Here is a 14,107-nt window from a genome sequence, read left to right on the forward strand (position 1 = left end):
GATGCAGGACAATAAGCGCACACTGATTACAACAATACAATCTTTTTAAGCCTCAATTCCAGTATCACCTCCTCCAAGAAGCCCTCCTGGGCTCCCCAGCCTGAATGAGGTGCCTTCCCTGGCACCTCATGTGTCTGTCCCACCACTGTATCTGTCACATTAACCTACACTCTTCCCTATAGGTCTGTGTTCCCTAAAAGACTGAAGATTCAAGGGAAGCCATGATTCTTCAGTCATAGTATCCCCAGGATCTGAGATCGGGGGGCTGCTTGGTTAATGCTTACCAACATGAGCTAAATAAGGACCAGAAGAGATTTAGGGGAAATTACGAGAATTTAGGAACTTAGTCCACTAGGTTCACTGAAGTCCTGCTTATCTTACTCTTTGATTTTCTGAGTTCAAGGGAGATCCTGATGCAGATTCACGATCTCTGCAGCCTGAGGATGGGTCTGCACTTTCTTTCAGGAGCAGTACCTTGCCATGCCACTTTGCTTTTTCACGGTGCAGTCAGGGGTGCCGAGAACCCCCGACGTCAGCGCTGAAGGGACCTTTGCCGATCAGCCAGTTCCCAGTGGTTCTCGATCTTTCTTTGGCCTCCTTTCTAAGGGTCCTTGGGACCTTCACTGAACCTCTCGTGGCTGTTAAGATGTGGACACCAAACATGAGGGTTGCTGTGGAGAACAGACATGCTACATCCAGTGCCCGGTACAAAGAAGGTGCTTAATTGAGTCAGCTGCTCATACTCCTCTAGTCATTCATGAAGCATCTGAGCCCCTACTGCAAACCGAGCCCAAATGATTCCGTCCTTAGAGAAGTCACAGGCCTTGGACCGCTGCTACTGGGGCCACTCTGTACTGCAGTTTAAAGCTGTCCCGTGAGCCTGCTTGTGAACACGTGCAGCCCCTTCCATGAGGAACGCCCTCCGTTACCTGCCACCACATACAATCCGAGATTTGAAAAAGTACCTCTCACCCCAGCAGGTACAGTTGTCCCCTACTGAGAGATCCTGATCTAACACATGCTCTCCTTTTAAAGATGAGGAAGCCCACGTGACCTGGATCTCCCTTGGGCCCAGGGGAGTCTGGGTGGTAGTTGGGATATTCCAAAGCATGGCACGGCCCCTCACCTTTTTGGAAAAGCCACACCCAGAAAGGGCATGGAGCCAGCCCTCTGGAACCCAGGATGGTGCACGTGGTAAAAGCAGGGAGGTGTGGGTCCCACTGGACAGCCCACGTGGAGGGCCGAGAGAGGCAGGCTGCAGAAGAGCCAGGAGAGGGTGGCGATGGGGCCGCTGGTGCAGAGCACAGCTTGTCCCTGTCAGCCGAGGTGCTGCCTGAGCCGGGGTCAGCTGAGTTGCCCTGTTTACACAGGGATTCAGACCTGCCCCTCACCCCGTGGAATGTCTGCCTTGAGGCGTGCTCAGAGCCAGCCAGCTCTGCCCGGTGAGTATAGAGCAGCCTAGGCGCCGGGCACAAGTGCCAGGCAGGGAGGAACAGGAGCGACACCTTGGGGACAGAGGTCAAAATGCACACGTTTATTTTCTAGAACAAAAGCTAAAAGAAGCAAGTTTCTTTCATTTTATTTTAAGAAGGACAAAAATTGTTATTAAAACATCTACATTATTATCAAGATACTAGACCTTATGAATATTTAATATTAAAGTGTGGTATTCTTAAATTTTTAATACACAGACATTTTAAAAGGACCCTTAAATTGATTACTGCCCAGCTAAGAAATGCAGCATCCCTCTTTGCCCCACTCCAAAGGGACCGTCAACTCACATTAGGGGCACCTGTCCCCATTACCATGTTCCCCATGACATCTTGTCCCTGCCTGATGGCAGTGGGCACAGGCCCAATTCCACTGCCTGAGCCGCCCTGTCAAAGTCACAGCTGAAATAATCACCCTCATCATTCAAAGTGTTCCCCTCCCCCCCGTGACCTCTGGCCGCCTCTTGCTCAGGGATCCAGCTCTGGCCAGGCCAGGAAGGCCCAGATCCTAAGGGCCCCTGGTCAGATAACAGGATAAGAAGAAAAAATGGGGACTCTAATCCTCTTCCCTTGGGTGGGACACAAACACCAATCATTTGTTTTCTTTGAACATTCCCGCTCTTTCCCTCCGAAGCTGGGGTGGTCTGGAAGCTACCAGGCAGAGCTGGGCCCAGGTGTGGCCACCTCTGCCCCTGCTGCCCTCATCACCTTGGACTATGGCTCCATTGCCTAAGTCCTCACAAATGGCTTGCCGACCCCCCCAAATCTCTCCTAATTACACCAGGATGGCTGCATTTTCCTGGCCAAATTCTTTATCTTTAGCCCTCATTAGAAGTGATTCGTTGGATACCACACACATATATAATATTATATAGAGCGATATAGTTAATACCTGTGTATATATGCATCATGGGGGCGACATATATACACACTAAAAACAAGGCTGGTGACGACAGACTGCAACACCACGGATCAGGGGAAACGAGTGTCATTGACATTCACGGCCACGCCCCCTCCTTGGGTGTGGTCTCCTCCCCTCCAGCCACACCCCCAGCACCCAAACTCTGCAGTGCTGGCCTGCTGGGGGCGGGGCGGGGAGGAAGGGATGCATGCCACGATTACTGGGGAAGGTAGGGCAGTGGCGGCGAGAGGAACAGGGTTCTCTGCGGCCCGGGTGCCCGTCAGCATATCGCACACTATCAATCCTGGCTTGAGGAGAAATAAGGGGTATTTATACTCTCCATCTCACCCCCCGACTCAGCCTTGGTTCCCGGTTCCTTCCGGGGGGGCCCCACTTCTTGTGCCAATGGTGTGGGGCATTCTGGAATGTCTAGGGAACCAGGGAAGGCTGGGTCTGCCCACAAGGGGTGGGATAGAGAAGAGGGGTGCACACAGACGTCAGAAGAGGGGGATGGGAGAGGGGCTTGGTGGGTGGGGGCAAGGGCTGGGGGTCAGCTGGGGTCCTAGGCAGCTGTTAGGGTCGGGGAGCAGGGAGAGGCTGGGGCAGATGGCCATATTGTATGTCCAAGTCTGGGGGAAAGGGTGTTGGAAAGGACCATGCTGGGTCCCCAAGAAAGAGGGGGCTGTGTCCGATCCTGGAGTGGCCCATGGTGCCCAGGGTCATGTCTCCCCTTTCCCCCCAGGACCTCATGCAGCACCTGAGCCTGTGGGTGCCCTGCCCGTGACCACTTCTTCCTGGCCAGCGCAGGGAAGTAACCTTTGCTGTTACACTCTCCACAACGACCCTCAGAAAGGGACTGTCCCTCCATGGGTGCTGACATGACCTTCCCCAGCACCAGGGCGGTGCTGCCTGGGACCCCAGCTGCATTCAGAGGCTGTCACATCTCTGCTCAGAACCTGGAGGCTCCAGCTGATGATGGGCCCTGAATCTTCTGGACACAGTTTGCACCCCAGTTCTACCTCATGCCATAGGCTGCAGACCCTGGGCAGAAAACTACCCACTTCTAGGCCTGTTTAGCTATCTGCCAAATGGGGGTTTGGGCTGGGGCATCTCCGAAGGCTCTGAGGACCTGCAGTCTACAGTCAGTGGCCCAAGAGGGCCAGAGGCTGGGCTGGTGGCCTCACCAGAGAGCCAGACTCCAGAGATCATCAAGCCCAGACCGTCCCATGCTTTCAACCAGAGGGGAAACTGAGGCCTCAGAGAGTAAGTGACCAGTACAGTGTCCCCAACTCCATTCTGGGGCTGCATTTTAAAGCTAATTGGGGACTCCTGCCCTCTGTTGTGTCCTGATCTGCCCCCAGGGAGGTGGGGGTGGGGTGAGGGTGGGGAAGGGAGAAGGACCCTCCTGCTGCAGATTCAAGTGGGGACCCCAGGCTCCCCAGCCCTGAGCTTTGGGCCCCCTTTAGGAGCAGACAGAAGTTAAAGCTGTAGCTGAAGCTGGAGGGGTCAGCCAGACCTCTCCTTCCCCAACCAGGAACGCTGGGGGGTGGGGAGGGGCTGCCCAGGGTTTCAGCAGGATGAGGACCCTGGGACCCCTTGGGCTGCAGCACGTGCACCTGGGCTTGCACACCGGGGCAGTGGGGGCACACGGGATGGGTGGGGCCCCCAGGGCGGGGGGCTGCCTGGTGAGGGCGGGCCCCCCACCCCCAGCCCTGGCCCTTCTACCAGGCCCTCAGTCCCCACCCCGCCCTCTGACCCTAGGACTTCTCCCAGGACCCAAACCTGGCCCTACTCCCCAGGGATGGTGGCAGCAGCAGGGCCTTCGGGGGCAGCACCAGCAGCGTCGCCATCCTCTTGCAGCAGGAAGTTGTATTTGCCAAAGTCATCGTCGCGTGGGCACAGGAGCATGTCCTTGCGGGCCTTGGCCAGCTTCTGTTTCAGCACTTCGCGCCGGTCCAGCCACTCGTTGAGCTCCTCCTGCCCGTGAGCGCAGCGGCACTTGTCCCCATCTGGGCAGGCCTTGCCCTTCTGGAGCCTGTGGGTGGCGGGAGGCTCAGTGCCCAGCCCTGTGTCCTGTCCACCACAGGCTGCCGGACCCTGGGCGGGCTGCTTAACCTCCCCCAAGACGAGCCCCTCTCGGGCAGCTTCAGGCCTGCCGGAGCTGGCATGTCCCATCCTTCCAGGGCTGCACAGGAGGGTCTGGCCAGGTCCCACACCGCCCCCTGCGCCTCACATCCAGGAGCAGCTGTGTCTGGACACATGGCCCCCTGAACGCCACCTCCAGACCAAGAGGAGCCAGAGCTGGCCACGGCCTCCACCTCCTCAGGCCCACGGCCTGTCCACCCCGCAGCCCTGCCCTCCCCGGGAGCACCTGTCACAGAGCCGGAACTCGCCCATGGGAAAGCGGTAGGCCCAGCCGCTAGCGTCGCTGTCAGACGTGAAGACCTTCTCCTTGTGCTTCTCGGACTGGATGTGCTGCTGCCACTGCTTCTTGCTGTTGCTGTTCTTGCCACAGAGCCAGCAGTGGTAGCCCATCTGGGGGCACAGCCACCGTGGGTGCCCGCTCCTCACACCCCTGCCTGGGGGCTGAGCCCCTCCCCACTGTCCATCCCGGGTAAGGCTCAGACCACAGCTGACATGGGTGGGGACGTTACCATAATGTCAGCATAGTCCGTGGGCATCTGGATCTGCTTCTCCCCTTCGCGGGAACTGATTGGGGTCCCTTCTCCTGGCTTCCCCGGGTTGTGTTTCTTCAGCCACATGTCATAGGTCTGCTGCATGTCCAGGACTGGTGGGAAACAGGGACAGAGTGCCTGGTGAGAGGGGACCCATCCATTCTGCCCCGTGACTCCTGCTGGACTGGGGAGCTGGGACATCCCAGGCCCTACCACTGGGCTGCCTGGTCAGCAAGAGAACCAGAGAGGGTGTGGCCTGTCACACAGGGACAAGGGCCCGGACAGCAAAGGGAGGTGCATTCAGCAGGGGCTCTTGGGCCTGCTGATGAGTTGGGGTGTTGGCAATGAGGGGACACCGGGCTGGTGCCCGCCCTGCCTCATCCGCCCACTCACTCTTATTGTCCTTCATGAATGTCCACATGTCCCTCTCTTCTGGGCTGTGTGCGAAGGAGCAGTTCCCCACATACTGGCACTTGCGGCCATTCTGCGCGTGGATGCAGAGCTGTGGGGGGGTGAGGGGATAGCCTGCTGAGTCCCCCTGGATTGGGTCACTGCCCAGCTGAAGGGCAAGCCCTCCCAGGGCCCCATGGGCCCCCAGGCCGAGGTCCCACCGCCGCGCTGCACCCCACCCCCGGCGCTCACATCATATTGCTGTGGGAAGTTGCGAATGGATGGCAGTGGCCTCACTGACACCCATTTCCTCTTGGCCTTGGACATCACCAGAAGGACTCGCCGCTCCTTGGTCCAGCTGCAGGGCAGAGCAGGGGGCTGGTTAGTGTGGGTGTCTGACCTCCAGGGAGAGGACAGCCTCCTCACCAGTGGTGCCCAGCCCTCCTGCGCCCCCGCCGGTGCCTGCTCACCAGTGCCGGGCCTTGGCACTGCAGTACTTGAGGTCTTTGTCAGGCTCCACCACCTGCCCGTTCCTCCAGCACTGGCCGCACACAAACTTCATCTGCAGGTCAAAGGTGCTGGGCCCATGCGCCCGCGGGGCACCCTGCGGGGGAGAGAGGCTGGTGAAGCTGCAGGCACAGGGCTCAGGCCCTGGGGTTCATCACGCAGGTGGCCTCTGGGCACATCAGGGCTGCCCAACGCCTTGGAATGGACGGGTCCATTATCACTTACTGGTGGGAAGTGACCCCCCCCAACTCTAGGCAGAGGCTCAGAGGTTACTAATCCAACCACAGGTAAGTGGCCTGAGGACAGGGACCTGGCCTGAGGCAGGTGGTCATTCTTCTTTGCAGGATGGCACAGCTATGCCATGGGGCACTGGGCCTAAGCAGCTTCTACTCTGGCATCTTGTCCTCAGCCCCACAGTGCCACTGGCCCCGCCCTCTGCTGGCAAGCAAGCAAGATGCCCCATGCCTGGGCCATGACCAGGCCTGGCACAGAAGCTCTGTTCCCCAGCCAGGCCAGAGAGTAGCATCTTGGTCGGAAGGATGGGGCCCCTGACAGCAAGAGAGGGTTGAAGCGTGTCATGGCACCTTTGGGCAGCTAGGCCTGCACCCATTCCTAGGGACCCTGGCGGCCGACCTGGGCAGGATGAAGCGGGGTTAGAGGGAGAGGAGGTGGTGAGAACTCAGTGTTCTCTCTTTAGAAGACGATGCTGTAGGCCCAGCCTCAGCCCCTCACTGCTTCCCAGCATGGCTCTGGCCAGGAAGGAAAATAAACCACATGGGGGGAGGGGATGGGAAAAGAGAACTGGACTGGACTGGGAGAGAGGAGAGGAAAGGAAAAGGACAAGAAACGAGGGGGCTAGGGACAGAGGGAAGGCCCACAGGGGCTGGGCAGCCCTATTGACGGCCTGGGCCCGGCCTACCCCGCCGGCCAGCCTGCCCTGCTCCCTGGCTCACTGCCACACGCAGGCTGGTCTCAGGAGGCGCCAAGGGCCCAGCCTCACACAAGTTGATCAGTGGGTGAGCCTGGCAGGGAGGGAGCCATCCCTCATGTGTGGATGGCATGGAGGCCTCGTATCACAGTCACCATCTCCTCGGCCCTGGGACCACCCCTCTGTCTCCACTGTCATCTTAAGTTACAGGGGTCCCTTCCTGGGGTGGGTATGAGGACAGGAATGGCCTGGGGCCAGTGCAGAGCAGGGACTCAGCCAGCTGCTGCGCGGTCAGCTCCTACGAGCCTCACACCTACCCTGGGAGATGACAGGTAGGAGGACTACGGTCCCCATTTTAGAAATGAGGAGCCCTCAGGGGTGACAAGAATAGTGCAGGTGGGAGGGAGCAGAGCGAGCTCGAGCCTAGATGTCAGAGAACCTGGGGTTTACTCCACTAAGGGTGCCCCGGGCACGTCTCTACTGTGGTCTGAGCCCCCCGTTTCGCCATCTGCAAGTGCCATAGCTCACTTTCTCAGGACCAGGATGAAGATCAAGAGGGACGAAAGATGACACAATCAGTGGGTGTAAGTTTGAGGAATACCAGGAGACTTACATGGTCTCAAGAATCTCCCTAGAAGATACTTATTAATTACAAAGGGGAGAAATATAACTTCATAGTAGAGAAACCTTCACAGTGGAGGCACCTTTAGTCAAGTTATCAACTTGTCACCAAAGGGACGAATCAGATGATGTGCCTTCTGATAAGTGAATCAAGAAGAACATAACATCACCCTGAGGTGAAGAACCATCAGACAATCCCGATGGACGGGCCTTTAACAAAGCAAGCGGCTCTTCTCAAATGTCAGTGTCATGGAAGACACATAAACACTGAGGAACGGCTCTGGATTAAAGGACACTAAAGAGACCCAACGAATGGATGAATGCAGTGTGTTACAGGAATTTGGGGACAATTCACAAACTCTGAATAATAGTACACCAGAATCTGAACAATTACACCATGTTACTTTTGTGGTATTGCAACTGTCCTGTGGTTCTTACGTAAGAGCGTCCTCATTTTCAGCAAATACACACTGAAGTATTTAGCAGGAAGTGGGTATCATGCCTGCAGTTACTCTCCAATGGTTCAGAAAAAAGTGTGCATATTTCTGTATATAAATGTATATACTATGTGTGGATGTGTACACACACACACACACACACACACACAGTGAGTGTGAAATGTGGTAAAACGTTAACATCTGGGGAATCCGGAAAGGGTATATAGGAATTCTTTATACTATTCCTACAATTTTCTGGTAAGTCTGAAATTATGTCCAAGTAAAAGGATGGGGCCTGATCTCACCCCCAGTGCCAACCTGGGCCTTACCAAGCCGCTGCTGGCCTTCCCGGCGTGGGCCTCCATCTGCTGCCAGTATTTCTTAGATTCCTGGACGATGTCTTCGTGGGTCATGCCTGGGGAGAGCGGGAGCAGCCACTAATGTCCCTGACAGAGCTCAGTGAGGAAAGGGGCAGGGCCTGCAAGATGCTGGTGCCACCGCAGGCCCAGGCAAAGGAGCTCCTCCCCATGGGGGCCTGCCAGGGAAGACGTGGGGTGCAGGGAACTGCCCGTCTCTGTTCATCTGTGATTGGGACAGAGGCCTGCTCCAAGCCCTCTTTCAGCCCGTCTCCATCCCTCCACCTTTGCCCCTCTATTCTCCACCCAGTAAGCGGGGTGACTTCTAAAAAATCTTGATCAGACCGTACAACTCCACCCACTTAAAACCCTCCAGACCCTTTACATCACATTTAGGACAATCCCAACGCACTCAGGTCCCTGCCGAACCCTCAGGCCTCACCTCTACCAGACTCCACCCACCCACCACCACCACCCAGGCACTAAGCTGCTCTGTCCTCACGGGCAGTCTTTCTGGACCAAGCTTGCTCCTGCCTCAGGGCCACCAGCTTTACTGTTCCCTTTGCCTGGAATGTTGTCCCCCCACCCTGGATCAAATGCCACCTCCTCAGAGGACTTCCCCACCATCTTACCCATATGGCCCACCCTGAATCCCCCTCCCTCTTGTTGCTCTCCTTTACTTTCCTCATAGCACGGATGCACATCTGAAATTATATCACCCTATTCCACCAACTTGAAGACATCGATTGCTACATGTACCATTATTTTATGTTCCACACACAAATGCTGCTAATTAAGTTATGAGGTGCAGTAGGGAGAAATGTGTGTCATAGAACAGATGGAATATGGGGTTCATTACCCACTTATTATACTGTCTGCCTCGCACTCACTTGCTCGTGCCAGTTCTCTGAGAGCAAGGACCTCACTGGGTCTTGCTCAGCCCCCTGACACAGAGCGGGTGCTCACTGCATCCCTGTTAGACGAATGAGCGAGTGAATGGCTTTTAACCTCCTCAACTATGACCCAGAGATGAGGATCTCATGGGTAAGCAAGTGGAGACTCAGCGAGGGGATGTGACCTATGGATGAACGCCCCGGTAGCCAATGGAACAGGAGTCCAGCACTGCCTGCCTCTTCCTTCTCCATGTGCAGTGCCCGGAGAGGGATGCCCCAAGCCTGGCAGCTCCCTGAGAGCTGAGCCTTTGCATCCTCTGTGATTTTGAGGAAGCTTGGGCTCCTCCGGAGGTAGGCTCCCTCCCCCGTAACCACCCTCCTCTGAACTCCTGGAGTCCCCCTGCACCTGCCATCAAACGGCCCATCCACCCTCAGCCAGCTCCATGCCTCCCGTGGCTGCCCCCACCCAGCCCCCCACCTGAGTACTGCTGCAGCAGCCAGACTTTGAGCTCGATGAAGCTGTGGGCAAAGTGGCAGCTGTCTTCCCGCAGGCAGCCATAGCGGACCTCATGACGGCACACGTCGAACTGGAAGTGCTCCTGGAACTGGCGGATCTTAGAATACTTGAGGGAAGTGGAGCGGACGATGTGTACCAGGCACCTGGGGGGCAGGGGCGGGTGGTATAATACGGTCTGCAGCCCCCAGCCTGCCCCCACATCCTGGCAGAGGAGGGGCTTCTCCCCGGGTGTCTCCTGCCCTATTAGCCATTTCGAGAACGTGATGGCATGGTAGGTGAGAGGTAGGGGTTACTGTACTCAGGCAGTCCTGGGTTAGAGTCCCAGCTGTATGACCCTCCCCTGGCCTCAGTCTGGGGCCAGCTCAAAGATGGAGCTGCCCACAGGAGTAGGGCACCAGGTCCCACCTGCTACAAGGCTGGGAGAAGAGCACGCCCATGGGTGGCAGAAGGGGCATCTCCCTCGAGTTCCCCAGCACAATGCTCCAGAACTGGTCCCGCACCCAGAGGAATAATAACCGAGTACCTCCTCCAGGCCAGGAACTTTAATTACCCTCACAGCAGCCCCAGGAGGTTGGAATCTCAACAGGCCAGATGAGGAAACCAAGGGTCACAGTGGTCAGAGGACATTGAATAGACCCTTGACCAGACTGGGACTTAGTCCCATGTCTGTCTGACTCCATCATCCTTAGTGGGGCAGAGCCAGTGGGTCAGAAGGAGCAAAGGTGCGTGCCTGGCTGACCCAGCCCCTCCCACTCACTGTGCAATGCCGATGTCACAACAGGGGAGGACACCGGATGGGAGTCAGAGATGTGGTCTCCCACCTGCCTGGTGAGTAAGCTACTTCCAATCCTCAGCTTTCTCATCTGTACAACAGAGACAGTAACTCCACCCTCATAGGACTGAGAGATCATCAAAATACCCAGGGGGACACTTGGAATATAGAATATGCTCAGTAAATGTGGTTCTGTCCTTTCCACGTGGATGCTAGATTTGAGTCCCAATTCTGCCCCTTGCCTTAGGTCCACCCTCTGGCCTCATCTGCTCACCAGGCATCGGGCTGTACCAGGGGGACTCTCCCCATGCCCCCACTCCTGGGCCGGGCTTCGGGCCCCACTTACTTGTTGTTATAGAAGCTGTGCTTGGCAGCCAGATTGGAGCAGACAGACGGAGAGTCCTTGGTGCCTTTGCTGATGATCCGGGGTTTACTGTCAAAGCAGATCTGCCCAGGAGGGGGGGGCTGGGACTCAGCATGGCCACCTGGGGCGGACACCCTGGGTCCCTGCAAGTCCGGCCCTGAGTCACTGAATTGATGGAGTGAGGAAGGGACTCCCAGGGCCCGTGGCCCCTGCCTCTCTGGATCTAGCTCACAGGTAACCCGGGCCTTGGCTCTCTCGGCTCCTGCCTCTCCAAATGCCTGGGGCAGGGGTTACTCCATGCTTCTGAACCTCAGTTTCTTCTACTGTAAACTGGCAATAACCACACGGTCTGTCCCACACGGTCACTGTGAAGCTCAGAAACAATGTAACAAAACTGCGGTGCTTTGTAAAGTACATGAGATTCCCAGGCCGCCTGCTCTGAGTCAGAGGGAAGGGCTGGCTGTGCGATGGGTTGGGGTTGGGCTGAGCCGCACCACACCAGGGAAGTGGGCAGGGAGGTACGGTGGGCATGAAGCCAGCACGGCTGGACGAGGAGGATGGGTAAGTACTGAAGCGCCTGGGCCAGGCCTGGCCTAGGGTGGCCGTAAGGAAAAAGCAGCTGTGAATTTTCTCTTTCTGGCCTCAGTTTCCACCTTCACAACATGAGGGGGTTGGATAGGATCTGGGCTCTAGCATGCCAGGATCCTCTGAGCCTAACTTTCTGCCTGTCCAAGGACCTACTGATTCTGGGGTCAGGCATCCAAAACCCCCAGGTTCCGTGATGGCGTGTGCCGGGGAGCCCCTCCCAGCCCCCATCTGTGCCATCGAATGGGCAGGCAGATACCTCGCAGAGGAAAGTGAAGATGCCTTGGTGCTCCTTAAGGAGCTTGGCGATGGTGAGGCTGCCACGCTTGACGCCCCCCAGTGGGTCAAAGAGCAGGTCGCGGTTGAGAGTGCCCTTCCGCTCCTCGGTCCACACGTCGATCTCCTCCTGATGGTAGGCGAACGTGCAGTTATCCCCGTACTTACAGTCCTGCTTGTTAATCATGTCTGCAAAGAGGCAACAGGACACACGTTCTGCCAGGCAGGACGGAAGCCCACGGCGCCCCCACAACCACAGCTACGGCCCAGAGGGGGGCCCAGCAACCACCCCACGGGGCTCAGGCTCCTCTCTGACATGGGGCGATGGTGGCCTGCCGTCCACGAGGACAGCACGGCAGAGCTCCGGGAAAGCCCTTCCCAGGCCAGGCCCCTGCTTTGCTCTGCACCCGGGTGGGTGGGTGAGGACGTGCAAAGCATGGCCATTCGGCTCCACCACCCCACAGGGATGCCTCGTTTGGGTCAAGCAAGATCAGAGGATGAAAAGGGCTCGGTAGAGTGAGTATATAAGCCTCTAAATAAACGCGAGGGATTGTATTATTTTATTGTTGTCATTATTAGGTTGGTGCAAAAGTAATTGCTGTTTAAAAGGTTTAAAACAATTGCAAAAACTGCAATTGCTTTTGCACCAACCTAATATTATTCGCCAGGAAAATGCCCAGGTGAGAGCCTGGGCCTTGGCATCCGGCTGATTGGGCTAGGACTCCATTATTTCTGAGCCTCAGTTGTCTGTCTGTTCATAAACGGTGAACCCCGGGTCCTCATGAAGATTCAGTGAAATAATAACTAAAACTCCTGGGAGCCGGGGAGCTGGGAGGGTGGAGACCTGCCATTTCCTGGGGGTGGGAACTGTTTTTCTTTTTTTCTCTCCCTCCCGGCCACTCTAAGTCTCCCTGCCCCATCCCTCGGCCAGGCTGCAGGCACATGGTGATCGCCAGGCTGTACTCTGTGCTGTGACCAGCTCTGCACCAGGGGAGCCTGCAGGAAAGGGCTTCCCTGATGCAGGCGCTGCTGAAGGAGCAGCACAGGACGACCGAGTTCACAGAGCACAGCATGTGCATGCGTGTTTGGGGAATGGTTAGGGCAAGCGTAGAATTGGGATTTCATGCACACTGGCCAGAGGACGCTGCCAGAGGCCTTCGAGCCCACAAGTGATATGTCTTTAAGATCCTGCCAGGAAGACAGTGAGCTGGTCCAAAAGGCCTGGGTGGGCCACACCGCAGGCTTCACGGGGGACAAAGGCGGAGCCTGGGGAGGGCTCCCAAAGCCTGTTCCCTCACCCCGAGTTGCTGGGAGGATTTGTGATGGTGGGTACAAAAGAATGACATTACAAAGCGCTTAACAACATCGTGACCGCCGTATATTGCCATGTAGACTGCACCAACACACTTGCTTGGGGAATAGAAGAAAGCAAATAAGGTACATAACTGTCCACTAAATATCAACCAAAATGACATGAGCCAGAAAGGAGGACACTCACAACAGAATCATCTAAAAAAGCTAACATTTACCGAGCCCTTACTATATGCCAGTCCTGAACGCTTTGCATGGATTCTCTCCACAGCCTTCCAACAGCCCTTTGGGACCCTGCAGTGGTAACAGAAGCTAGCTCTCCAGCAACTGTCTCATCCTCACACGTGAGAGCCACCAGCTCCAACGGAACATTCCGAGTGTTCCCGCCTGTCTACGGAGCTGGTCGAGGGAGACGCTCATTCTGATGTGGGATTCATCCTCCATGTACCACACCTGCTCTGTCTACCTGTCTACCTATGAGGAGGAGCAAAGCAGCAGCTGGGCAGGAGACAGGGCCGCCCCGCCACAGCTCACCCACCTTTGCACAGGTAGTAGGAGCCCACGAAGCTGGTTTTGGTGGGCCGGGGCCGGATTCGCTTCCAGGTCTGGTCCTCTGAGCTCCGGAGCCGGCCGAGCAGGATGTCCCGCTTGCACTTGTGCTCAAGGCCCTCTCGGTAGGTGTAGTCACCTGCCCTGGGGCCTGTGGGTGCAGGGTGGGCAGGGACTATGATTCCGGAAGCGGAACAGAAGCATGATGGCTGACGGGCCCAAGCCATGGGAATTGGCGCCCCCTGTCTAAAAACCTACCTCCTTTACCTCGACCTCCCGCCATACCCTCCCCTGCCACATGCACCCTGTGGGGCCCGGGTTAAGGGGAGGCCCTTCAAGGAGTCCCTTTCTGTCACCACCCTGACTCCCTAGTGAGCCTGACCTTTCAATGTTTCCTTAGAATGAAGATACGTAGTGCCCGGCGCTGAGCACCCCCTCACAAGCGCCCACCCCTTTCTTTTCCTGCCCTAGACAAGCATTGCCCAGATTCATCCTCCCTCTCCTGCTCCTTCTCGTTCTGGTCCTCTCAAATCTT

The 14,107-nt window shown here is 56.7% G+C and overlaps 1 protein-coding gene across 3 annotated transcripts in view; it reads right to left on the bottom strand.

Annotated features, from left to right (window-relative positions):
- Positions 1–1,519: 1,519 nt before the first annotated feature.
- The window catches only part of ZC3H7B (zinc finger CCCH-type containing 7B), a 36,051-nt gene continuing 23,463 nt past the window's right edge, over positions 1,520–14,107 (bottom strand). For all 3 annotated transcript variants that reach the window (XM_033116604.1, XM_033116603.1, XM_033116602.1), the window contains 11 exons: positions 13,562–13,723; positions 11,696–11,901; positions 10,834–10,934; positions 9,677–9,858; positions 8,279–8,364; positions 5,927–6,060; positions 5,709–5,814; positions 5,460–5,568; positions 5,046–5,179; positions 4,763–4,926; positions 1,520–4,426 (listed from right to left, as the gene is read on the bottom strand). In XM_033116604.1, coding sequence (XP_032972495.1) covers positions 4,180–4,426; positions 4,763–4,926; positions 5,046–5,179; positions 5,460–5,568; positions 5,709–5,814; positions 5,927–6,060; positions 8,279–8,364; positions 9,677–9,858; positions 10,834–10,934; positions 11,696–11,901; positions 13,562–13,723 — 1,631 coding nt within the window. In that variant the 3' untranslated portion in view covers positions 1,520–4,179. The remainder of the gene's footprint in view (positions 4,427–4,762; positions 4,927–5,045; positions 5,180–5,459; positions 5,569–5,708; positions 5,815–5,926; positions 6,061–8,278; positions 8,365–9,676; positions 9,859–10,833; positions 10,935–11,695; positions 11,902–13,561; positions 13,724–14,107) is intronic.

Source organism: Rhinolophus ferrumequinum, chromosome 10 (assembly GCF_004115265.2).
Source record: "Rhinolophus ferrumequinum isolate MPI-CBG mRhiFer1 chromosome 10, mRhiFer1_v1.p, whole genome shotgun sequence".
In the NCBI taxonomy this organism is placed as follows: domain Eukaryota; kingdom Metazoa; phylum Chordata; class Mammalia; order Chiroptera; family Rhinolophidae; genus Rhinolophus; species Rhinolophus ferrumequinum.